At 60.0% G+C, this 25,239-nt stretch overlaps 1 protein-coding gene across 6 annotated transcripts in view; it reads right to left on the bottom strand.

The window, feature by feature from the left end:
• Positions 1-350: 350 nt before the first annotated feature.
• LOC119854624 (dedicator of cytokinesis protein 2-like) overlaps positions 351-25,239 on the bottom strand; it is a 337,122-nt gene continuing 312,233 nt past the window's right edge. For 2 of the 6 annotated variants that reach the window (XM_038399401.2, XM_043512930.1), the window contains 16 exons: positions 22,977-23,067; positions 18,249-18,368; positions 17,243-17,332; positions 16,807-16,911; positions 16,072-16,213; positions 15,470-15,551; positions 15,098-15,182; positions 14,628-14,714; positions 13,699-13,875; positions 8,340-8,423; positions 7,207-7,344; positions 4,844-4,932; positions 4,237-4,399; positions 3,647-3,758; positions 1,816-1,949; positions 351-1,679 (listed from right to left, as the gene is read on the bottom strand). In XM_038399401.2, coding sequence (XP_038255329.1) covers positions 1,599-1,679; positions 1,816-1,949; positions 3,647-3,758; positions 4,237-4,399; positions 4,844-4,932; positions 7,207-7,344; positions 8,340-8,423; positions 13,699-13,875; positions 14,628-14,714; positions 15,098-15,182; positions 15,470-15,551; positions 16,072-16,213; positions 16,807-16,911; positions 17,243-17,332; positions 18,249-18,368; positions 22,977-23,067 — 1,780 coding nt within the window. In that variant the 3' untranslated portion in view covers positions 351-1,598. Of the gene's footprint in view, positions 1,680-1,815; positions 1,950-3,620; positions 3,759-4,236; positions 4,400-4,843; positions 4,933-7,206; positions 7,345-8,339; positions 8,424-13,698; positions 13,876-14,627; positions 14,715-15,097; positions 15,183-15,469; positions 15,552-16,071; positions 16,214-16,806; positions 16,912-17,242; positions 17,333-18,248; positions 18,369-21,564; positions 22,828-22,976; positions 23,068-25,239 lie in introns of those variants that run through there. The other 4 variants (XR_006280678.1, XR_006280679.1, XM_038399402.2 and 1 more) reach the window with 4 other exon arrangements.

Here is a 25,239-nt window from a genome sequence, read left to right as displayed (position 1 = left end):
CGGGGGGTGGGAGGGTAGGCAGGTGGTGGTTGGATGGGGTGGAGGTGCAGAGTGGGGGTGGCGGTCAGGAGACAGGGAGCAGGGGTGGTTGGATGGGGTAGGTTCCAGGACATGGCAATCAGGGGATAAGGATCGGGGCGGGGGGGGTTTCAGAGGGGGGCAGTTAGAGGTGGGAGGGCGTGGGGCCAGGCCCTCCATACTGTTTTGCACCCCGATGTGGCCCTTGGCCCAAAAAGTTTGCACACACACCCCCCTTCCCCATTTTAGTCTGTTCTTAGGAATTTGCCTTCACTCTCCCCCAGCGCTAGACTGCGGTCAGGGGCTGGGCATGGATGTGCAGAGGCGTGGGCTGGAGGCTTTAGTCTCTTTATTGGCAGGCATCCCATGGCCCCAGGAACACAAAACCCAGCAGTGCGGAGGGGACGCGCTGGGAAATCAGCAGGGCCTGGCTGGCTTGGGGTGGGCAAGGAGCTGCTGTGAGGAACTGGGCAGATCACAAATCCTGGGGCTGCCCTGCCCCGAGGGTGGCTCGGCTGGTGCGGTGCCCATGGTGGGGACGCACAAGCCTGTCTGGCTTCCTCTCGTCATGCTGCAGCCTGGTGGGGGGACCCGAGTGCAGCGCACAGCAGCCCGGCTCCTGCCGCTGCCCCACTCTGGGGCTGGGGTCAGCAGAAGCCCCGGCAGTGCTGAACAGCAGGGGATGTTCACACCATGCCAGGCCTGTGGGCTAGGCCTCATCGTTGAGTCCAATGTGGGGAGGCACCCTACAATCAGGGGTGCGGGGGGCCTGCTGCGCCCAGGCGATGGGAAATGGCCTCAGATGCCCTGAGCTGTGGTTGCTGTGGAAGGGCCCCAGAGGTGATGCAGGCAGCTGACTGCACCGCAGCTCGAGGGGGGGGCGGGGGTCGCAACAGCTGGGAGCAGCTGGTGGCCAATACAGAGCCTATTCCAGTGCTGCTCTGTGACCAGCCAGTGCTCAAGGGCCATCCAGCCCCACCCACAGGGGATTGTTCTTGCTGAGTGAGTGCACTAGTCTATCAAACACTAACTGGGCTGCAACTGGGGGAGCCCCCGTTCTCACAGCAAAGGGACAGGCCGTAGAACTAAATAGGGGCAATTCAAAGGAAATATATTCCCCAGGCAGCATTGCATTCGCCTGTGGAGCACTCTGCCCCAGGATGGCTACGGGGCTGGGCCTTTACACAGAGAACGAGACTATCTAGAGCACAAATGGTTCGTTGGAAAAGGAGAGTGGGAAGGGAGCCAGAGCCCTGCTTCAGGGCTGCAGCTGCCCCCTGGGGCTGGGGCAGCCGGTCATGGGGCAGATTTGCTAGATGCAATGTTTCCTACACCTTCCTCAGGGGGAGCAAATGAGCCCTAGGCTGGTGCCTCCTGTGAGAGGCAAGCTGAGCAATCTGGGGCTTCTGCATTCCAAGCACACAGGAACCAGGGGGCGGGGTGTGTGTGGGATGCTCAGGCTGCCATAGGGAAGATGAATGAGTCTAGACCAGGGCTCAGCCAGCGTGTGCGGGGAGAGGGATGAGCAGGGAGAGCACAGAGGGGTGAGAGCCAAACCAAGCAGCCAGCAAATGCCTTCATCAGATCTGGGTCATGCGCTTGGATTTGGGGGGTGGCGGGGGCGGTGATTTCAGTCCTTTACTTCCATCCACTGTCAGCTGCTAAAACAAAAAAGAACAAGTGTTAGTGAGTGGCTCTGGGGGGCTGGGTCCTGCACCCCAGGTGGCTCTGGGAGGCTAGGCCCAGCCCTCCAACATGGCTCTGGGGAGATCCTACAGCCCAGGCCCTGGCCAGTACCTTCCCACTGTTGGGCCCGGTGCTTTGCTCCATGAAGGCCTCGTACACGCTGGAGCTGATTTTGCGGGGCAGTGGGGGGGCCTTGCTGGCGCTCTTCACCTGCCCTGCAAAGCCCCGGGGGGACCCTGCTGCCCCTGTACACAGAGAGGAGGACACAGTGCTGAGCCCTTCCCGGTCATGCGCAGTTGGAGCAAAGCCGGCGCTACCCCATACCCTTGTGGTGCCAGCTCTGCGGCTGGGCACATATGGGCTGTGAAGGAGTCACCAGCCCCCCACGAGAGCCAAGCTGACCACTCCCCGTACGGCCTCTGGGTTTCGGACTGTCTGACCGCATGGATCCTGTCCTTGGTTCGTGTTGGCCCCACAGGTAGGAGAGCAGCACAGGGCACTGGGGCGCTGCCCATGACCGGCCTGTCCTCCCCCCCAAGTCTGAAGGCATAAATAGGCCCTCAGGCCCTTTGCCCCAGCCAAATCCCGGAGCTAAAGGGGGGCAGGGGAGGGTGGGGCGAGGGCTCCATGTGGCCAGGGCACACCCAAGACCCCCAGGCACTGAACGATGAGTGACCGGCCAGTGTCCTTGTGGGCCCCAGCCTCTCCCTCAGTGATGGAGCTGGAGCTGGAGCTGGTGGGAGGTCGCAGGCCAGCTGTTCCCCAGCAGGTAGCCTTGCCAGGAGCCCCAGCTACAGAGCGGCGCTGGGCATCATGTGGTTCCAAGCCAGGGCACTGTTCTGACAAGCCACAGCAGAGCGAGCGCTCGTGGGAGCGCTGCCCCAGCGCCCCCAAACAGGCGTCCCGCAGGCAGGGCCCCAGCTAGGGGAGGCTTGGTGCACAGAGGTGACCAGCACTAGCAGCACAGACGAGGCCTCGGCGCTGATGACCAGGGTCACACAGTGGAGGAAATGTCTCACTAAGGCACTGACGGGAGGTGGGGGCTACACAGAGGGGTCCCCCCCCAGAGACTCTCCATGGTTAGTCTGCAGCCCCCTGCATAGCATGCTCGGACAGAGGCGCCTTCACAAGGCCCTGCTCAATCCTGGACGACAGGGACCTTCACCCAGACAATAGCGGCACTCAGCGGCCCCAGCAACTCTTGTGTCCACAAGAATCTGATTTGCATGTCTGGGGCGAATCCACCCCACTGGGATTGGGACCGACCCAGACAATCACCGAGCTGCTGTCTACGGCTCAACAGAGCAGACGTGGCCTGGACACCCCCGACCCGAGCGCCCCTGGTGCCTCTCAGCCCTGACCCGCAGCCCCCTTCAATCCCAGCCCTGGTTGTCTGTAGCTGCTGCACTGGGGGGTAAAGGGAGGGGTCTGTACCTGCTGCCCTGGGGGATGGGAAAGGGGTGTCTGTACCTGCTGCCCTGGGGGGGATGGGAAAGGGGGGTGTCTGTATCTGCCGCATTGGGGGGCAAAGGGGGGTGTCTATCTGCCGCACTGGGGGATGGGAAAGGGTTGTCTGTACCTGCTGCATTGGGGGGCAAAGGGGGGGGTATCTGTATCTGCTGCACTGGGGGGGATGGGAAAGGGGTGTCTGTATCTGCCACGCTGGGGAATGGGAAAGGGGGGGGTGTCTGTATCTGCTGCACTGGGGGGGATGGGAAAGGGGTGTCTGTATCTGCTGCACTGGGGGGATGGGAAAGGGGTGTCTGTATCTGCTGCGCTGGGGGGCAAAGGGGGGTGTCTGTATCTGCCACACTGGGGGATGGGAATGGGGGGTGTCTGTATCTGCCGCGCTGGGAGGAGGGAAAGGGGGTGTCTGTATCTGCCGCACTGGGGGGGAGGGAAAGGGAGGCCCACACCTGCCACACTGCAGGGGTGCCTGTACCTGTTGCACTGGGGGAGGCAGCGCTGGCATCTCTCTGCGGGGGTGGCTGTTTTCCCTCGGCACCAGCCAGGCAACTCTCAGTCACATTCCAGGAGAGTCTCCACTTCTCCTCCTGGGGGAGCAAGGGGCAGCAGCTCAGGTTCCCAGCCCTGGGCTCCAGGTCCTGGGTCAGCAGCCACCAGCCCACTCCCAGGTAGCCAAAGGACCAGCAGCAGCAGCCGAGCTGGGGCCAGCCCGGGGGGAGCCAGGACACAGCATTGGGGCGCAGGGGTTGCCAGCACAAGCTGAGTAGGGGAATAACATGAATCCTCTAGCTCTTTCCCACTTTCACAGATGGGGAAACTGAGGCCCGGAGAGGCTGGGCCTCACCCAGCGGCTGAGGTGGGAATAGACTCCAGGGCTCTGTGCGGCAGGCCAGGCCACACAGGCTGCTCTCACCTAGGCATGTCCCAGCCCTGCTGTGCTCTGGCCCCTGCGCAGGGCAGCGGGGGCACCGCAGCTCATAGTGTGTGACGGTGCAGGCCTGGCAGGGGGCATGGGCTGGGGCGGTGCCACAAAGAGGACACGGCTCAAGCTGGGGGCAACTTTACCTTGGGCTCCGGGGTCTCCAAGATGGACTGGCGCTGCTCCTGCCGCCGGTACCCAAAGAAGGTGCTGCCACGATTCTCCCGGCGCGCGCTCTTCCGCTCCTCGGCCTCGGGGGGATGCTCAGGAGCACAGGGCTCCAACTTCCTGGAGGGAGGGGGCTCTGTGCTGCAGACACCCCAGGGGAGCCTTGTGAGAGCAGGGTGGGGGCAGCCATGGGGGGGCAGGTGGTGGCAGTGTAGAGTGGAAAGGGGAGGGTGAGGGGGGAAGGGAGGGAAGGACCTGGGAGGAGAGGGGCAGTGAGGCAGGGTGGGGCTGGGGGAGGGGCAGCAAGGCAGGGGGAGGGGAGGCAAGGCATTGGGTGGGGGTGGGGCAAGGCAGGGTGGGGCTATGGGGAGAGGAGGGCAGCGGCTGGGGGGGAGACCAGACTGAGGCTGAAGGGGAAGGGGAGAGGAGGGCAGTGGCTGGGGGGGGAGGGGCAGTGAGGCAGGGTCGGGCTGTGGGGGAGGGCAGGGGAGGGCAGTCCCTGGGGAGGTGGCAGTGAGGCAGGGGGGTGGCCAGTGGCTGTAGAGGGAGGACAGAGCAGGGCTGCTCCCTGGCTCCAAGACTCACCTGTCTCGATGCGGGCGGCTGGGCTGCTCTGTCTCTGGGCCCCACACCTTGGAGTGGGAGCGGCCTCTGCGCCTCTCCTCCAGGAAGGGCTGCGAGCACAGGGAGCCAGGGGGCCAGGGCTGAGCTTCTCTCCCCAGCACCAGCCAGGCCTGTAGGCCCCTCCCCCATGGGGCAGCTCCGCCCCCAGGCAGCATGGGCACTGGAGCACTGGGGCCACAGAGTGAGCCCAGAGGGGGGCGGGGGCTGGGGCTGGCTCAGGGCTGACATGGGCCTGCAGCCGGGGGAGGCTGAGTGGGACGGGGCTGCTTGCCCAAAGGCAGGAGCGGAGGACGAAGGGAGCCGAGGACAGAGCCCCAGGGACCCTGCCCCAGGTGGGCAGCACAGATGGGGCACTAGGAGCAGCAGGCAAGGGGCAATCACCACCCCGCCCCGCCCCGCAGCCAGATCCCCAAGGAGCATGAGAAGGCGCCAGACTGGACTGGCCCAGATGCCTGTCCTGGAGACTGGCCAGTAGCAGCCCTGCCGCACGGAGAGCAAATTAACCTGCCCCTCCCGACCCCGCAGCCAGAGGCCGGGCTCATGCCCGCGGTTCTAGCCCTGCCACACTCGGGTTATTCAGTATTTACTGTGCCAGCTGTGGATGGTCTCATTCAAAGGGGCTGGTCCCACTCTGAACACTGCTGAGTTTTGGGCCTCAGCAACAGCTTGTGGCCATGAATTCCACAGGCTAACCAAGAGCCATTTGAAACACTGGTTACTTTTCCCAATTTGCCTGCTGAGTTGCACGGACTGCCCCCCACATCCATGCGCTGTGAGACAGGGAACACAGGGCTCTGCTGCCCCTTCTCCAGGCCTACCCCAGCCACCCCCACACATCTGTCTGCTCTCAAAGAGAACAACCCCCGCAGCCTGGGCAGTCCCTCAGAGGAGACCTTCTCCAGGGTCCGATTGCCCTCGCCGGACATCTGTGAGCCCCGCTCTGTGCTGTCCTGTGGGAGCCAGGGGCCAGGGGCCACGCCCCGTCTATAGGGCAGCATTAGACTGTTCCCTGCATTATTCCCCTGCCTGTCCAACAGCTCGGCAACTCGTTTGCTTTTCTGGCATCAGCTGCACCTTGTGTCGAGGTCACACTGAGCTGCCCAGCGACACTGGGTCGGTTTGCTGAGTGGATTTTCCACCAAATGCATCCGATGAAGTGAGCTGTAGCTCACGAAAGCTTATGCTCAAATAAATTTGTTCGTCTAAGGTGCCACAAGTACTCCTTTTCTTTTTGAGCGGATACTGTTAAGTTAGGCCCTGAGAAGGCACATATCGAGTTCAGATTAAACCCTCCACTGTGTGTTACTTCGTATCAATCAACCCTGAATCCCAGCAGTGCCTGCCAGTGTGCGGCCTTTTCCCCTCCCGAGGGCAGTCCCTCAAATTCCTCACGGGCTCCTCTGGGCTCAGCTCCTCTCAATACCTTTGTGCCATCTGCAGATTCACACGTCCCTTTTCCAGCTTGTTAATAAATATCTGAAACCCCAGTCTGCCCCTTGGGGCCCTGCTGGGACCCTTCTGCTCTGATGGAAACGGACCATCGATCCCTGCTCTGTTCTGAGCCTTCTGCTCCAGGGCAGAGCTTCGCCCTCACCCCACAGTGACTGGTTCCTCACCAGCCTCCTGTGAGAGGCTTTGCCAAGGGCATTCGAAGGGCAGCTGCTGGGAGACGGCCAGGTACAGAGACGCCGAAAGATCTCGCTCTGCGGCTGCCAAGCCCCTCTTGGCGTGAGATCCAGGTGTTTTATTGTTTAGATGCTGGCACCGTCCCTGGTGCAGGACTCAGGCTTATGGGCCTGTGGGCAACCAGCCCACCCAGCGCCGGTTTACAGTGACTCACAACCTGGCTGATTTTGCGTGGGGGGAGGGGGCTTTGCTGGCAGCTCAGCTGCTGCATGAAACTGCTCCCAGCTCCTGGATGGGCCTTCTGGGCTCAGCCACTCGCTGGCTGCTTTTTATTTTAGCCTTTGGCTCATCAGCCCTGCTCCAGCCCTGGGGTGCCAGCACCACCCCATTCCCTGGCCGGCCCCTGTCCCCCTCCCTGGGACACAGAGAAACCATTTGGTTTCAACGTCCACCTCCTTAGCACCCCCACCCAATGGGCAGCCCCGCTGACCGGTCCCCACCCCCCCACCCACCAGGCAGCCCCACTGACCCCACCCCCCGCCCGCCCAGCAGCCCCGCTGATGCCGCCCTCTGCCTGCCAGGCAGCCCCGCTGATGCCACCCCCCACCCGCCCGGCAGCCCCACTGACGCCACCCCCCGCCCGCCAGGCAGCCCCGCTGACCCCGCCCCCGCCCACCCCATGCCCACCCAGCACTCACCAGCTCCCGCAGGCCATACTGGCTCTCCACCTTGGCTCGCAGCTGCACGAAGCACTGCTCCATGCGCTCGTGGAAGGGCCTGAGGTCCTCAGTCACCTTCCTGCCGTGGATTCGAATCCCCTCTGCCAAGAGCGGAATCTGCCGGGACACAGGCTCAGTGCCAGTACCCGCAGGACGGACACGGCCCTTGGCTCACACAACCCAGGCTACAGCGGTTGCGGGGGGCAAACTTTTTGCCCGGAGGGCCACATCGAGGGTGCGAAACAGTACGGAGGGCCGGGTAGGGAAGGCCATGCCCCCCGAACAGCCTGGCCCCAACCCCCTATCCACCCCCCTCCCACTTCCCGCCCCCTGACTGCCCCCCTCAGAACTCCCGACCCATCCAAGCCCCCACCCGCTCCTTGTCCCCTGGCCACCTCCCGGGACCCCACCCCCTAGCCAACCCCACTGCTCCCTGTCACCTGATTGCCCCAACCCCGATCCACACCCCTGCGCCCAGACAGGCTCCCCAGGACTCTCACGCCTACCCAACCCCATTCCCCATCCCCTGACCACCACCCTCCAGAACCTCTGCCCCACCCAACCGCCCCCTGCTTCCTGACTGCCCCCTGGGACCCTCTGACCCTTATCCATGCTACTCAGAGCAGCAAGAGCCTGCAGCCATGCCACCCAGCAGAAGCGTCAGGCCAGAGCGCTCGCAGCGCAGCGCACTGAGGCTGCGGGGGGAGGAGAGACAGTGGGGGAGAGGCAGGGGGTAGCTTCCCCGGCTGGGAGCTCAGGGGCCGGGCAGGACGGTCCCGTGGGCCGAATGTGGCCCACAGGCCGTAGTTTGCCCACCTCTGCGCTACAGGGACATGGGTCCCTAGATGGAGGGCTGCGAGGCAATGGGAGCAGGGCAGCACCCACACGGGCCTGGCGGGGCTGAGGGGTCAGTGCCCGGTGCCAGATTGGACCGCAGCATGCGCAGGGCAAAGGGCTCAGGAAAAGATCCCCCGTCTGGGAAACTCTAAGGATCCTCCAATGTTCTCCCTGGAGCAGCTGCTGAGAGGGCTCCTGGCTGCAGGAGGCTGGGACAGAAACACTCCCAGGAAGCCGTGGGATGCTGGGGAGCCCTGCACCAAGAGGGGAGCTACCTGCCAGGCGATCAGATCCTGCAGCTTCTCAATACTGGCCCGGTCCTCGGGGTGCTCCGTCAGGTAGACCTCCTGGAAAAATGCCTGCAACAGCAAACCCGCCTCAGCTCCTACCCCGGCCTGGCTCAGCACATGGCCTCAGCCCCCGGCAGGGTGGAGCTGAGCATGGAACAGAGACACAATGCCTCACTCCCGACCCACACCCCTGGTTGTGAGAGCCCTGGGCTCCCTCTTCTGCTCTCTGCCGATGCCCCTCACTCCCGACCTGCAGCCCCTGCTACTCCAGCCTTGACCCCCAAGCTCTGCTGGTGCCCTCACTTCCGACCCACAGTCCCCATTTATCCATAAAAAGTATGGACTAGATGAATGGACTACAAGGTGGATAGAAAGTTGGATAGATCGTCGGGCTCAATGGGCAATGATCAACGACTCCATGTCTAGTTGGCAGCCAGTATCAATCAGAGTGCCCCAAGGGTCGGTCCTCTGGCTGGTTTTGTTCAACATCTTCATTAACGATCTGGATGATGGGATCAATCGCACCCTCAGCAAGTTCCCGGATGACACTAAGCTTGAGGGAGAGGTAGATATGGTAGAGGGTAGGGATAGGGTCCAGAGTGACCTAGACAAATTAGAGGATTGGGCCCAAAAGAAATCTGATGAGGTTCAACAAGGACAAGTGCAGAGTCCTGCACTTAGGAAGGAAGAATCCCATGCACCGCTACAGACTAGGGACCGAATGGCTCGGCAGCAGTTCTGCAGAAAAGGACCTAGGGGTTATAGTGGACGAGAAGCTAGATATGAGTCAGCAGTGTGCCCTTGTTGCCAAGAAGGCCAATGGCATATTGGGCTGTGTAAGTAGGGGCACTGCCAGCAGATTGAGGGACGTGATCATTCCTCTCTATTCGACATTGGTGATGCGTCATCTGGAGTACTGTGTCCAGTTTTGGGCCCCCCCACTATGGAAAGGATGTTGACAAATTGGAGAGTGTCCAGCGGAGGGCAACAAAAATGGTTAGGGGGCTGGAGCACATGACTTAGAGGAGAGGCTGAGGGAACTGGAATTGTTTAGTCTGCAGAAGAGAAGAATGAGGGGGGGATTTGATAGCAGCCTTTAACTACCTGAAGGGGGGGGGGTTCCAAAGAGGATGGAGCTCGGCTGTTCTCAGTGGTGGCAGATGACAGAACAAGGAGCAATGGTCTCAAGTTGCAGTGGGGGTGGTCTAGGTTGGCTATTAGGAAAAACTATTTCACTAGGAGGGTGGTGAAGCACTGGAATAGGTTACCACCCTTTTTAAGGCCCAGCTTGACAAAGCCCTGGCTGGGATGATTTAGTTGGGAATTGGTCCTGCTTCAAGCAGGGGGTTGGACTAGATGACTGTGACGAAGCGGGACTGTTCTTAATGTTTCCTCTGAATAGTGTGGGGGTGCCTCAGTTTCCCCTAGGCAGTTCTTAAGTATCTAGGTGGTGGGATAAGGGTGGATGATCCTTACAGAGCCCTAGAGGGCAGGTGCATGCAGGGGTCTGGGCACAGAGAATGGCCGACACCCTGTTTCCTGGCAACTGATGGCCTGGGCCCTTCCCCCCTGCAAGGTGAGAGCTAAAGGGCTGGAGAACAAAGGAATCAGGTGCCCTCCTGGCCCGGGAAAAGGACCAAGCCCGGGGGGGGGGGGGCGGGGGCTGGAGAGAGTTTCAGTTTGGGGCTGGCTGGGGACATGGAGTGAAGTGCAGACGGGGTTGTCTGGCTCACTGGCCCCCACAATGGACCCGGCTGAGGGGTCCTGTTCTCTGCACCTACTAGCTCTATGTTAGACCATGTTCCTGTCATCTAATAAACCTTCTGTTTTACTGGCTGGCTGAGAGTCACGTCTGACTGCGGAGTTGGGGGGCAGGACCCTCTGGCTTCCCCAGGAGCCCCGCCTGGGTGGACTCACTGTGGGAAGCGCACGGCGGGGCAGAGGATGCTGGATGCTCCGAGGTCAGACCCAGGAAGGGGGGAGCCGGGTGAGCTGTGTGTCCTGCAGACAGGCTGCTCCCAGAGAGGAGACTTCCCCAGAGTCCTGCCTGGCTTCCCAGGGAGCAGTTCCAGAGCATCGCCCGGGGACTCTGTGACAACTGGTGGCAGCGGTGGGATGTACTGCACCCCGCGGATGGCGCTTCTTGCAGTAAGTGACCAGGGAGCAGTAAAACGAAGGGGGATTGATGAGGATCAGGCCCGCTGAAGGCTCAGAGAGGAGCGGTTTCGGGGGGCGGTTAACTCCTGGGAGTGTGTGACCAGTGAGAAGGACTGTGCAGTAATGGGGTCCCGCTGGGGACTGCAGTGAGCAGTCTCAGGAGCGGAGGAGCCTGTGGCTTGCCCCTGGGAGAGAGAAGGACTTTTGCAGTAACAGGGTTCCCCTGGGGATTGCGGCGAATGGTCCCAGGGACGGAGGAGTCTGCAGCTCGACCCTGGCAAAAAGGTGGTGACCTTGAAAAGGGCTGGCACACTTCAATCTCTCCGGTGACTGGATTACAGACCTGAGGGTGGCTATCCTTCAACAAAAAAACTTCAACAACAGACTCCAACGAGAGACTGCTGAATTGGAATTAATTTGCAAACTGGATACAATTAACTTAGGCTTGAATAGAGACTGGGAGTGGATGGGTCATTACATAAAGTAAAACTATTTCCCCGTGTTATTTCTCTCCCCCCCCCCACTGTTTCTCAGATGTTCTTGTTAACTGCTGGAATTAACCTACCTTGCTTGTCACCATGAAAGGTTTTCCTCCTTTCCCCCCCCTGCTGCTGGTGATGGCTTATCTTAAGTGATCACTCTTCTTACAGTGTGTATGATAAACCCATTGTTTCATGTTCTCTGTGTGTGTATATAAATCTCCCCTCTGTATTTTCCACTGAATGCATCCAATGAAGTGAGCTGTAGCTCACAAAAGCTTATGCTCAAATAAATTTGTTAGTCTCTAAGGTGCCACAAGTACTCCTTTTCTTTTTGCGAATACAGACTAATACGGCTGCTACTCTGAAACAGGTCAAGATGGGGGCTCTTAACCAAGAGAGCCCGAATTGCAGCCCTCCAGACTGGAGCGCTGGGAGAAGACCTGATCCCATTTGACCCCCGGGGATTTTGGGGTGGCAAAAGGGCACGGGCCACATAAACCTTCCCACATGCGGCATGTGAGTACTATGACCACTCCCTAAGGGAGGGCATTAAACTGGAAGGGCCTGATGTAACTCCCAGCAAGAAATGGGAGAGATACTGGGGCATCCATGGGAATGTTGGTGGCTTCGAACTTCCCCAGGTCACCGGCTAAAGTGACCCCGCTCAGTTCAGTCTCGAAGGGGGGAGAGATGTGACAAAGTGGGACTGTTCTTAATGTTTCCTCTGAATAGTGTGGGGGTGCCTCAGTTTCCCCTAGGCAGTTCTTAAGTATCTAGGTGGTGGGATAAGGGTGTGTGATCGTGGCAGAGCCCTACAGGGCAGGTGTGTGCAGGGGTCTGGACACAGAGAATGGCCGACACCCTGTTTCCTGGCAACTGATGGCCTGGCCCTTCCCCCCGCAAGGTGAGAGCTGAAGGGTTGGAGAACAAAGGAATCAGGTGCCCTCCTGGCCCGGGAAAGGGACAAAGCCCAGAGGAGGAGGGGCTGGAGAGGGTGTCAGTTTGGGGCTGGCTGGGGACATGGAGTGAAGTGCAGACTTGGTTGTCTGCCTCACTGCCCCCCCAAAATGGACCTGGCTGAGGGGTCCTGTTCTCTGCGCCTACAAGCTCTGTGTTAGACCATGTTCCTGTCGTCTAATAAACCTTCTGTTTTACTGGCTGGCTGAGAGTCACGTCTGACTGCGGAGTTGGGGGGCAGGATCCTCTGGCTTCCCCAGGACCCCGCCTAGGCGGACTCGCAGTGGGAAGCGCATGGAGGGGCAGAAGATGCTGAATGCTCCGAGGTCAATGCTCCCCAGGAAGCGGGGAGCCGGGTGAGCTGTGTGTCCTGCAGACAGGCTGCGCCCAGAGAGGAGACTTCCCCAGAGTCCTGCCTGGCTTCGTAGGGAGCAGCTCCAGAGAATCGCCCGGGGACTCTGTGACAATGACCTCCTGAGGTCCCTTCCAACCCTGATATTCTATGATTCTATGAGCCATGGGCTCCCTCCTATGGTCCCCGCCCCCCAGCTCTGCCGGTGCCCCTCACTCCCGACCCGCAGTCCCTGCTACCCCAGCAATGGGCTCCCCTCAAGCTCTGCCGATGCCCCTCACTCCCGACCCACAGCCCCCAGCTATGTGAGCCATGGGCTCCCTCCTTTGCTTAGGGTTGCAAACTTTCTAATTGCACAAAACTGAACACCCTTGCCCTGCCCCCTGCCCCACCCACTCCATCCCCCCTCCCTCCATTGCTTGCTCTCTCCCACCCTCACTCACTTTCACCTGGCTGGGGCAGGGGTTGAGGTGTGGGAGGGGGTGCAGGCTCTGGACTGTGGGGTGGGGCTGAGGGGTTTGGAGTGCAGGAGAGGGCTCCAGCCTGGGGCAGGGGGTTGGGGTATGGGAGGCAGTGAGGACTTCGGCTGGGGGTGCGTGTTCTGGGGTGGGGCCAGAAATGAGGGATTATGGGTTCAGGAGGGGGCTCAGGGTTGGGACAGGGGTTTTGGGTGCTGGAGAGGATTCGGGGTGTGGGCTCCAGCCAGGCAGTGCTTACCTTGAACAGCTCCCAGAAGCAACTGGCATGTCCTTCTGGCTCCTAGGCTCAGGGGCAGCCAGATGGCTCCGCACGCTGCCCTTGCCTGCAGGCACCGCTCCCGCAACTCCCACTGGCTGTGGTTCCCGACCAATGTGAGCTGCAGTCAGCGCGCAGAGACCCCCCTGGCCACCCCTGCACCTAAGAGACGGACATGCCGGCTGCTTCTGGGAGCTGCGTGGAGCCGGGCAGGGAGCCTGCCTTAGCCACGCCGTGCTGCCGACCGGACTTAGTGGCCCGGTCAGCGGTGCTGCCCAGGGTCCCTTTCTGAATGGGCATTCCGGTGGAAAAGCGGATGCCTGGCAACCCTTTCTGTGCTCCCTTCCCCACATCTCTGCCAATGCCCCTCACTCCCGACTTGCAGCCCCTGCCCCCCCAGCTCGACTGATGCTCCTGAATCCCCACCTGCTGCCCCAGCCCTGTCTCACCTGCTGATGCTCCTCACTCCCAACCTGCAGCCCCTGCTGCCCCAGCCCTGGGCTCCCCATAGACAATAACTACTCTGTGATGCTTTACAGTGCTCACTGCATGACACCAGCTCAGTGGAGGCAGGTGGTGAAGCCCCCTTGTTTTGGGTCAGCCCTGCAGAGCAGCAGAACTGCTCTCTGCTTCCCCGACCCCTGAGCCTCCCAGCTCTCACCGTCTCATACTTGGCGAAGCCACCCATGACAGCTGGATCCACGATGCCGTTGAGCAGCATGGAGAGCGGGTTGACAGGCAGGCTGGGCTCGCTGTGGTGCCGGTTGATCTCGGTCAGGATTTTCTCATTGGTTTTCTTCATGGTCTCAATGGCATTTTCCAGGGGGCTGATGATGGTCTGGGCCGGGGGAGGGGGGATGTTTAGTGGCTGCAGAGGGCTGGGGGGACCCCCGGCTTGCCACAATCCCGCCTGAGAACAGGCCACCCTGGGCAGACTGTGATCCCCCACCGGGACCCTACTGCAAACCTCGCCCACCTGTGTCCAAGCTGCTCCGAGGGTCATGTCACCAGTTAACACTCCCAACACGCAGGGCATCTCCAGACTCACTGAGAGGAAGGATGGGGAGGCCAAGTCCTGGCTCTGCTGCGTCCACACCCTGTGGCTGGGGACTTCTGGGAAAGCCAGGCTTTCTTCCCCTAGCCCCTATGCAAGCAGGGCAGGGGCCACCTCTCCCCGCACTAGTGCTGGAGCTCACCAGGCAGCCAGACGGGACTGGCCAGAGAACACTGAATCCAGCTTTAACCACGTGTGACAAAGAGCGAATGTGGGCCTCAGTTTCCCCCAGACCTTGCATGGCTCCCCAGCGTGGGGTGGGGGGTTAAGTTTGCTCTCAGGACAGACCAAGAGTAAGGAACTGGCTGAAACTGACCCAGAGCACCAGGGGGTCGGAGAGACAATGCCAGCTCCAGTGACTCCCGGGTCTCCTGCCTGTCAGCCCGAGCTGAGCAGAGACCCCAGCCGAGAACAAAGGCCGGAGGGGGCGGAGGACGGGGGACTAAGCATGGGAGAAGGGTGCCCCCCGCCCTGGGCTTGGCTTGGCACACCCCCGCTTCCCTCCTCCCTCAGCTCCTCCCTTGCCAGGGCCTCACCCGGGTGGTGGCTGTGACCATAAACCAGCGCAGGATGCCAGGCAGTGGATAGGCTGTCACGAAGGTCGTTCTCTCGATCCACATGGTCTGGGGGTGTGTGTCAGAGTTCAGTCATCACATGGGCCTTGGCTGAGGGAAGCTGAACAGCTCCTCCCACCTGGGGAACCCCCCCCCCCGGCTCCCCAGAGCACAGGGCTCCCCTCAACATTCCCCTGGACTCCCCAGAGCATAGGACTCCTCTCGACGCTCTCTCACCTTCCCAGAGCACAGGGCCCCTCCCCTTGATGCTCCCTTGTCCCCCCCAGAGCACAGGGTCCCTCCCCCCAATGCTCCCTCGCCCCCCCAGAGCACAGGGCTCCCACTGATGCTGCCCCAGCCCCCCAGATTCCCCCATTGCTCACTCCCACCCTGGCACACCGGCACTGCACCAATGCCCCCTAAGCTTGGGGCTCCCCCAGGAATGGGCTCACCGCAAACTCGTTGTCAGGGTCCTTTGGGCCTTTCCTGAAGGGTCGTGAGTAGCTGAAGTGCTGGATGTTGTTGGCTTTATAGAAACTGCAGGAGGAAGGCGGGGTCAGCATGGGGAGGGGTGGGGGCACTCCCTCCATGTAGCACACCCTGTCTCAGGACCTGCATCAACTTCCCCACCGCCCCAAGCACCTATTCTGGCTCCCTGGGGAATTGCCCCCCATGTCTGGGGAAAACCCCTCCCATCCCCCTCCAGGGAACCACCTCCCCATACCTGGGGACCCACGCCCCCAAGCACCCTTCCTGGCACCAAGGCTGTACTGGGGAGGGCACTGGCATGCCCTCCTTGGGGGTTCTGGGCCCTGGGCACTCACTTGACGATCTGCTCGGGGACATTCCTTCCCCTGAATCGGTCCCTGGCCTCCTCCACGGGCTGCACGGTGAAGCACTGGATATCTTGGCCGAGTGAAGGAGCAGCCAAAGCACGGATCTGTCCTGGGGTGAGCCCTGCTGGGGAGGCCCACAGGACCCCTTCGCCCGCCACACCTAGCGAGACCCATACTGGGACTCCTGCACAATGGAAGCCCTGCGGTGGGGCACACTCTGGCCTACATGGGGTGCGCTCGGGGGAGGGGAGGGCCTACGCGGGATGAACTTGGGGGGGGGGGGGACACTCTGCCAGGCTCCAGTGCCTGGTGTAACACCAACAGACCCCAGTCATCGGCAGGCAGGATCGAACCTGGGACCTCTGGAGCTTAGTGTATGAGCCTCTCCTGCGTGAGCTCAAAGCTACTTGGCTCTTAGCTAAGGCTGTAGTGGACACATTTTCTCTCTCTTTAAGTGGTTTTGGTGCCACTAGATGGGACAGAATCCCACACCCAGGAGGTGGGTGCGTTACACCAGGACAACAGACAGCTGGGCCTTGGCCGCAGAACCGGGACAGCCCCAGTCCCCTCCCTGGGTACGGGGAGGATACACTGGCCCGGCGAGTCGGTGACGTCCTGCTCTGGCGGGGACGTGGTCTGCAGCTTCTCAGCGTAGGGGAAGGGGGTTAACAGCCGCATCTCAAAGTCCTCCCGGCGCTCATACTCCTTGCCTCGGTAAATGAAAACCTTGTTCTGGGGGGTGGGGGGAAAGGTCAGTGTCCCTGTCCTCCTGTCCCACAAGGGCCGTGCCTGCCTGGCTCAACCCTGCTGCAATGGCCTGGCCTAGCGAGGGTGGGGGTTACCAGCTGGTGCTGGTGGGGGATGGGGGGCCAGCCTGGCCCATTGCGGGTGGGGGAGGAATCAGCTGGTTCTGGCAGGGAGTGGGGGGCCTGGCCTGGTTCCTCCCCCACTATCTCACCCTCCTCCCCACACCCTACTCTGCCAGTGCCCCTTGGCCCCTCCCCACCTACCCCAACCCTTCCCCGCTGTCAGACCCTATTGGAGTCTCTTTCAGGGAAGTCAAGGCAGGGTCCCCAGGCCACGGGGTCTCAAACTGTGGGGGATTTTCCAGAGGAGGATCCCTGGGGGGGCAGGGGGAGAGGAGCAGGGTAGGGTCTGGGGCTCGGCCATCAGCAGGGGACCCTCGCCCAAGGCTGTCAAAGGGGCCGACTCCGACCCGGCATCTGGGGTCCAGGAGCTCAGCTGTGGGCTGGGAGAGGGTGGGACGCCGGCCTGGCTGGGTGGTTGGCTGTGATGGGCCCCAGGAGAGGCAGGAGGTCTCTTACCCGCAGGAACGTGGGGAAGCCCTGCCCGTAGTAGCCCACGGCGAAGTAGTCTGGGTTGGGCCGCAGCACCTTCAAGATGTTCTCATAGAACTTTGCCTCCCGCTGCTACAAGACACAGGATGGGGCCCGACCCCCCTTAGACTGTGTTTCACCCCAAAGCCACAACCCAAGAGGAGCCAGATTGGAGACCAGCTCTGCCAACTCCCCAGAACTGTCCCCTCCTATCCCAGTCCTGCTGCTGCCCCTCAATCCCAGCCGGCAGCCCCCTGCTAACCCAGCCATGGGCTCCTCCCAGCTCTGTGAGTGCCCCTCACTCCCGACTTGCAGCCCCTGTTTCCCAGCCCTGGGCTCCCAGTCCCTGCGAGCTGACAGCGTCCCTGCCTGGAGCCCACCTTGCACACTCAGTTCCGAGGCGCAGGGCCCCCTGGGGACTCACCAGGATGTCACTCAGCATTTCGTACTCAAAGACCTCACTCTCGTACTGCTCGGCCAGCTCCTTGCAGATGTGAATTGCCTCCTCCCACATCTGCTGAGAGACGGGGGGCAGAGTCAGGGGCTCCCCATGGGGCTGGGAGGGGGGTGGGAGTGTTTCTTACACAGCTCTGCTCTGGGCATTGCCTCCAGCACCCACTGATCCGCTGCTGGGGCACAGGGGTCAATGCCCGGGCAGGTTCTGCCCCCGCTCTGCCAGGCCAAGGGGACCACCAGCTGTGCTGTGGGAGTGGGACCGGCCCTGGGAGAGGCTGTGATGAGCCTATCTGGAGAGGCCAGGCCCAGGCTGTGGGGGAGAGTGTGGCATGGGGTGCCAGGCACCCCTGCCACAGGGATCGGGCCTCAGCAGCGTATGGCAGCTGCATGGCCGCAGTAGGGGCAGCTGGGCCTAGACAGGCCTGGAGTGACCTCACGGTGCGGCTCGTGCCCTGGGCAGGGCTGCGGCTGGACTGGGCCCACTAGAGCCATGGGCTGGCCGCTGCTGCAGTCTCACCAGCATCCTGCAGGGGGCACTCCCGCACCGGGGCTGAGCTGGGACCCAGCTCACCTGAGTGGCTGCCCATGTTCTGGGAGGCCCCACCCGGAGGGGGGCAGTGCCCAGACCCCCAGGGGACGAGGGGAACTGGTGAAACTATCAGAGCTCCTGGGGCCAGTGCTGGAGAGGGGTACGGGCCACGGGCTGCAGGGAGGGGGTAGGGGACCGTGGGGAGGGGCTGCAGATGGGGGGGTACAGGCCACGGGGAGGGGGGTACAGGCTGCAGGGAGGGGGGTATGGGCCATGGGGAGAGGGGGTATGGGCCCATGGAGAAGGGGGTACGGCCATGGGGAGAGGGGTACGGGCTGTAGGGAAGGGGGTATTGGCCCATGGGGAAGGGGTATGGGCTGCGCAGAAGGGGTACAGGCCATAGGAAGAGGGGGAGTCTCCCTGGGTCGCACCCCCCTGCGCTCACCTTGCCCTGGTCGAAGTAGTGGATGATCTGGTTGTAGAGTGCCTCCTTCAGCTGGCGCTGAGTGTGCAGGCTCTGGCTATGGGAGCCCTGCATGGGGGCCGTGTTCGGCTCGTCTGACCACTGTGGAGAGGCACACAGACCCCGCGTCACCACAGACCCATTGCCCCCCCCATGCATGCAGCAGCAGGAGATGGGCTCCCCCTGACTCCCCCAGGGCTCTGGGTCCAATACCCCTCCTCCCCCACCCAGGGCTCTGGGTCTGGTACCCTGACTCTGTCCCCCCAGCACCCAGAGGGCTTCCCCCATTCCCAGAACGTCAAGCAGCCGCATGTGCAGCAGCAGGGTCCCCGTCCCTCAAGAAACCGTGTGTGCAGCAGCAGGGTCCCCGTCCCCATCCCCACATACCCTGAGGAACCACGTATGCAGCAGCAGGATCCCCCCCACTCCCACCTGGAGGAGCTGGCCATGCAGAAGAGGTTCCTCACTTCGTGCAGTGACTACGGCTCTCCGATAGGCCTATCCCAGCAGGGGCTTTACGTCAGGGCACAGGCACCCCCGAGACATTGGGTGGCAATTCCCAATTCAGTGTCCCTTGCGCCCTTGCCTGCCCTCTTGGCCTCCTCGTGCCAGGCCCGGAGGCCGGGGTGCGTGGGAGAACCACTCTCAGTTCCTTCCCTGCCCAAATGCCCCTGGGGACAGCCCGAAGCAGAGGGCACAGAGGGGGACTGGTGTGCCCATAGGGCCACGTCTCCAAGAAAATGTGAGTAACCTTCTCTTCTTCCAGCAGCATCCCTATAGGGGGTGTGACGACGCGCTCTGCCACCTGCCGGAGAGCGTCTCCTGCTGGCCTCTCTGGGGACTAACTCTACGAGGCTAACGCCCCTTCCTGCGGGTCTGCCGGTCTCTCCACTGCTCTCCTGCTCTGCAGCCCCTCTCTCACTCCAGCAGCTGCCCTGCCTCTTTGGGACTTGGCCCTCGGCCAGCTCACTCGCGGTTCCCCTTCCAGGGGGGTCTCCCCATAGTCCCAAGCAGTCTGCCCATTCACTGCCCAGGAGCCACCCCTCTGCAGTTGGCAGGGGAACCCGGGCCCCTCTGCTCCAGGTTCGGCTCAGGGACCCTCATAGCAGCAGCCAAGGTGTGTTCCTGCCCAGGCCTTGCTGCCACTTTCCCTGAGCCTTTCCTACCTGGCTGGCTTCCTCCCCCTCTGGGTTCACCAGCCTCCCGACTCCCCCCTCCCCAGACAGTAACTGCAGGTTTCAAACACCCCTCCCTTCTCCCAGCCCCCCTGCTTCCAATTCCCTGTCTTCATACACCCAGCACAGCGGGTTCCTCCTCAGCGGGCTCCCTCCCTCTGTCAGGGGATTGCTTAGCCCCCTTTCTCAATCTGCACAGTATGCCACTACAGGGGCCTCCCAAGCAATATCCCAAGGGGAGGAGGGAACTTTGGAGTCCAGAACTGAAGATAGCCCAGCAGAACCGAGTGCTGGCGGTACAGATCAGGACGTAATGTATTGAAGCCCATGGAGCAGCCCTAGAGAGCTCAGACACTGACATGCTCTGCAGCAGTGCTGGAGCTGTTGCCTGTGATCCGGGTGAATGTGCTAGCAGCACCCTTTGGGGGTGAATACCTGCAGCATCCAGTGCTAATACACCTGGACAGCCATCTCGATAGTCTGAGCAGAGAGCGAGGAGCCCTTCAGTCTACCTCAAAGGAGATAGAGAGCCTAGGAGACTCGCTTGGTCCTATCTCAGTAGAAAGCCAATGCTCTTCTAACCTCCAGGGTATGAATACAGGCTTCCTGCAGAGCACCATGTGGCTTCAGAAAAACCCTGGTGGACCAATAGATTGGTCAGGATGGAACCTTGACAGAAGCTTAGATAAGAACTTAGCGCGTGACGTGAAGATACTTTGTCCTTGAAGAACAGCATAAAGACAGAATCTGCTACCAAAGTACCAGTCTCCCTGACCCCACGGGCCGACGTGATGGCCACTAGGAAAGCCGCCTTCATAGACAAATGGAACAGAGGACAGGTTGGAATACACTGTGGAGAACTTGGGTGTCAAGCTCCCATTTGTAGCGCTGTGGTGCTCCCAGTATCTGGGAAGTAGACTGCTGATATTTGGCTCTGATGAGCCAGGCACCAGTTCCACAGCTTCAGCGCACAGGGAGGCAATCTTGCTGCTTATTGATACAGAACACACATGATGCATTGTCTGTCATGGCCCTGACAGGGGCAGTGTTCTCGACAGCCCTGAGCTCCAACAGATCGATGTGCAGTCTAGTTTCCTGAGCTGGCTTATCTTAAGTGATCACTCTCCTTACAGTGTGTATGATAAACCCATTGTTTCATGTTCTCTGTGTGTGTATATAAATCTCTCCTCTGTTTTTTCCACCAAATGCATCCGATGAAGTGAGCTGTAGCTCACGAAAGCTTATGCTCTAATAAATTTGTTAGTCTCTAAGGTGCCACAAGTACTCCTTTTCTTTTTGGCCATTACTGTATGTCTTTGATTCCATTTCACCAATTCTAGCTCTCATCTATATTTCTTTCTTTTTATGAATAAACCTTTAGATTTTAGATTCTAAGGAGGGGTGGCCAACCTGAGTCTGAGAAGGAGCCAGAATTTACCAATGTACATTGCCAAAGAGCCACAGTAATACATCAGCAGCCCCACATCAGCTTCCCCCGCCCCCAATCCCAGCACCTCCCACCCACTGGCAGCCCCATCGATCAGAGCCTCCCCCTTGTTCCCGCACCTCCCGATCAGCTGTTTTCTGGCGTGCAGGAGGCTCGGAGAGGTAGGGGGAGGAGCGAGGGCATGGCAGGCTCAGGGGAGGGGATGGGAAGGGGTGGAGTGGGGGCAGGGCCTGTGGCAGAGCCAGGAGTTGAGCAGTGAACACCCCCCAGCACATTGGAGAGTTGGTGCCTGGAGCTCCAGCCCCGGAGGGGTGCCTATATAAGGAGCTGCATATTAACTTCTGAAGAGCTGCTTGTGGCTAGGAGCCACAGGTTGGCCACCCCTCTTCTAAAGGATTGGCAACCGTGTGATTTATGGGTAAGATCTGACTTGTATATTGACCTGGGTCTGGGGCTTGGTCCTTTGGGATCGGGAGAACCTTTTTTTCTTTTACTGGAATATTGGTTTTCATAACCATTCATCCCCATAAGGAGCAGTGCTGGTGGTGATACTGGGAAATTGGAATGTCTAAGGGAATTGCTTGTTTGACTTCTGGTTAGCCAGTGTGATAAAACCGAAGTCCTCTCTGTTTGGCTGGTTTGGCGTGCCTTAATAGTAAAGGAACTGCAGCTTTGGGGTGTAACTGCCCTGCTCTGAGCAATTTGTCCTGAATTGATACTCTCAGTTGTGACCACCAAAGGCCGCATTGTTACAGAGCCCGATCTTCCCCGTGACTCTCCCAGAATGGGTTCCTGAAGGGATATGCTGGAGACTCTTGAAAGAAAACAGAGGAGACTGAGTCTCCTTCATCCTCGTCCATCTCATCCAGTGGAGGAGCAACTGCTGAAAATGGTGGAGAGTCCTGTGGTACCAGGGACAGTGGTCCAGAGAGCAGGGTCTCGGTACTGAGATGCACTTGGTAACCATGAGGCGCAGGGACCCCAGTTCATCTGTTATCAAGAGGTAGGGACCAGCACCGACACAGTAGCTGAGGACATGGCCACAAAGCCGACAGTACCATCGAGGGCGGGCATACTGGTGTTGACGGACACGGAGTCAGATGCTGTTGCTTGCTTGGTGCCGAGGGTGTCATAGGTACCAATGGCGAGGCTCGGCTCAACTGCTTGGGCTTGCCCTCCTTGCTGGCAGAGCGTACCAAGGCCCTGCCAGAGCTCTGTCTCCTTTGAGCTCAGGCACTCTGCAGCTGTACCGGAGGCAGAGTCCTTCCACTTGATCGTGCTGAGGCACGAGGTCGAGGCTCCGGAGAGCATGGATCTCGCTGGGGACCTGGACTTTTTCAGAGCGGGCTCCTCAGGGTGAGAATCCGCGTTCCTCTTTTTAGAGGCCTTCCCTAAAGCCCCAAACCCTTCCTTCTCTTAGGGGAAGCCTGCGCCAAGGCAGACGGGCACTGGGTCTGTCCGGAGAGAGGCGTACAGAGGGATCTCCTGACCTGACTCAGATGCTGGCCGACAGGAGTCTTCCATCATTAACAGTCCGAGTTTCATCTTCCTGTTCTTCCTTGAGGGCCAGGCAGAAGCTGCACTTCTGGGGGACGTGGGGCTCCCGCACGCAATGGACATGCTTGGCATGGCTGTCGTTCCAGGCATGGCCTGGTGAGCCAGGAATGCCCTGCCAGGGAAACCAGACTCCCAGCAGGAGAAGTGAGGAGAAAAAACCAACCTCATGGCTACTTAGCTAACGAACTCTAACTGTACTGAACTGTGCCATCCTAGTCCCAGAGAGAAGACCAGGCACATTTGGGATCCATCTCTGGCCAAGGCGGTTGAGAAGTAACAGAGGGCGGTTCTCCTGCGTACTCCCACGTAGCCTCGCTGTCTGGCACAAGGAGGCGTAGGACACACACATGGGCTGAACGGACACTGTGAGCTGAGACTCTCCCTGAAATGGAGCAGCCACTGGGACATGCCTCTCGTAGAGAAAGCAGGGTGCCCCCCGGCCCAGTACCATGAGGAGCCACAGGCACAGCAGCAGGGTCCCCCCACCCTGCAGAGCCGCACATGCAGCAGCAGGTCCCCTTCCCCTCATACCTTCAGGAGCCGCGCGTGCAGCAGCAGGGTGTAGGCCGCCTCCGTGTAGTTTTCGTAGCTGACGTGCAGGTCCTTGAGCTTGTACAGGTACCTGGACGCGAATGCAGCCAGGGCTTAGCACTCCCTGTGGTTCCACTGCACGGTGGTGCCCGTGCTGGGCCACAGGGGAGGCTTGGCTAACCTGGGCCCACGCCCCCGGCCCACTCACACCCCAGTGGGGCTGATACTAGGCTATACCCAGGGTGGGGGAAATGGCAGCAGCCTCACCTCACCTTGATGGCTGCCCAGCATAGCACAGGGCTCTGCACCCCTGCAGCTTCTCCCAGGCTTCCCCCGGGCCAGGTGGTGCCTGGTGTACTGGTCTGCCAGGCTGCCCAGAGCTGATCCCAAAGCCCTGGTGTCACCTGGGCTCCAGGAAAAGCCAGAGCCACCCTCCCTCCATCTCCTCCCCAGCGGGGCAGGGCCAAGCTATGCAGAAGGGCCGGGGAAAGCTCCAGGGTAATTAGCCCAAAGAGCATTTTCACGGTGGGGAGCCTTTGTCCTCAGGGCTCCGGCTCACCTGGGTCTGGAAACGCCGCCTGCCATCCCCAAGAGCCCCGGTGCCAGGCCAAGCCTCCCGAGGTGGGTCGTTCTGGGACCTGGCTCAGAGAGTGCCCTCGGCTCCTGCAGAGCATGGGGCATCTCTACACAGCATCAGCTCCCAAAGTGCAGGCAGATCCAGGGCAACAGCTGCCTCCTCCCAGTGTAGATCTTCCCACAGAGCACCTGGAAGTGGCCCAGTCTCCTCCTGACCCTGCTGCCTGGGACAGAGCTGCTGGCCTCAGCAAAGGAAAGAGAAGGTTACTCACCTTGTGCCATCACTGAGGTTCAAGATGTGTGTCCCTGGGGGTGCACCCCTGTGCCTTTGCTCATAGAGGTTTAGTAACAGTGCCCGTATGGGTCGTGCACGTGTGGTGTTTGCCTCACGATGCCGTTAGCACCTCCTCTAGCACACACAACTGGGACCCCTCAGTTCTGTCTCTACCGCAGAGTCCTGAATCAAACTCCAAAGTAGAGGAGTGGAGGGAGCGTAGTGCAGACATCTCGAAGAATCTCAGTTACTGCACAAGGTGACTAACCTTCTCTTCTTCGAGTGCTGTCCCTGTGGGTGCTGCACTCCAGGTGACTGTAGAGCAGTGCCCTCCTTAGGACAGAAGGGGCTTGGAGTTGGTTGGTTTATTGAGGATAGCACTGCTAGGCCTAGCTGTGTGTCTGCTTCTGGACCCTGTGTAACTGCATAGTGTTTCACAAAGGTGTGTTTGGAGGCCCAGGTAGCAGTTTTACATATGTCTATGAGAGGGACATTGTGCAGAAATGCTACTGATGATGCTATTGATTTGGTAGAGTGTGATCTGGTTCCCACTGGTATTTGTATACTCTTTAGTTGGCAACCAGATATCCATTTTGAGTCTCTCTGGGAGGATATGGGGTTTCCTCTGGACCGTTCTGTGGTGGAGATGAAGAGTTTGGGGGATTTGGTTCTGTCTAGATAGAATGCTAAAGCTCATCTAATGTCCAAGGTGTGCATGATAGCTGCAAGTGCGTTCTCACGGGGTTTGGGAAAGAATGCTGGGAGATGTCTTGGTTGATTTATATGGAAGGACGGTATCATCTTAGGAACAAATTTTGGATGGGTCCTTAATGTGACTTTGTCTTTAAAAAAAAAAAAAAGTATACGGGGGGGCGGGTCTGCCATGACAGCCCCTATTTCTCCCACACATCGAGCCGATGTGATTGCTATTAAAAATGCAACCTTTATGGATAGCGTGCTAGGGAACAGACCACCAAGGGTTCGAATGGTGGTCTAGTGAGACCTTTTAAAACTAAGTTTAGGTCCCAAGATAGTGTAGGTGGACGCACTTCTGGGTAGATTTTTTCTATGCCCCTGAGAAATCGTTTAGTGATTGGATGTGCAAATATTGTTGTGTCATCGATTTTTTGGTGAAAGGCAGTGATAGCTGCAAGGTGCACTTTGGTCAAACTTATGGATAGGCCACTGTTTTTTAACATGAGAATGGAATCTAGAATCAGTGGAAGAGGTGCTGATACTGGTGAGATTTATTTGGTGTTGCACCACTCAGTGAATCTCTTCCATTTCTGTAGGTAAGCCGTATGAGTAGTAGACTTCCTATTGTGTAATGGTACTTGTTTTACTTGTTCCAAACACCCTGATTCATCCTGAGTGAACCACAGAGGAGCCATGCTTTCAGATGGAGCATCTCTA

This window comes from Dermochelys coriacea, chromosome 4, assembly GCF_009764565.3.
Source record: "Dermochelys coriacea isolate rDerCor1 chromosome 4, rDerCor1.pri.v4, whole genome shotgun sequence".
Taxonomy (NCBI): Eukaryota; Metazoa; Chordata; order Testudines; family Dermochelyidae; genus Dermochelys; species Dermochelys coriacea.
Note: the sequence above shows the minus strand (reverse complement) of the source record. Positions and strands in the feature narration are given on the sequence as shown.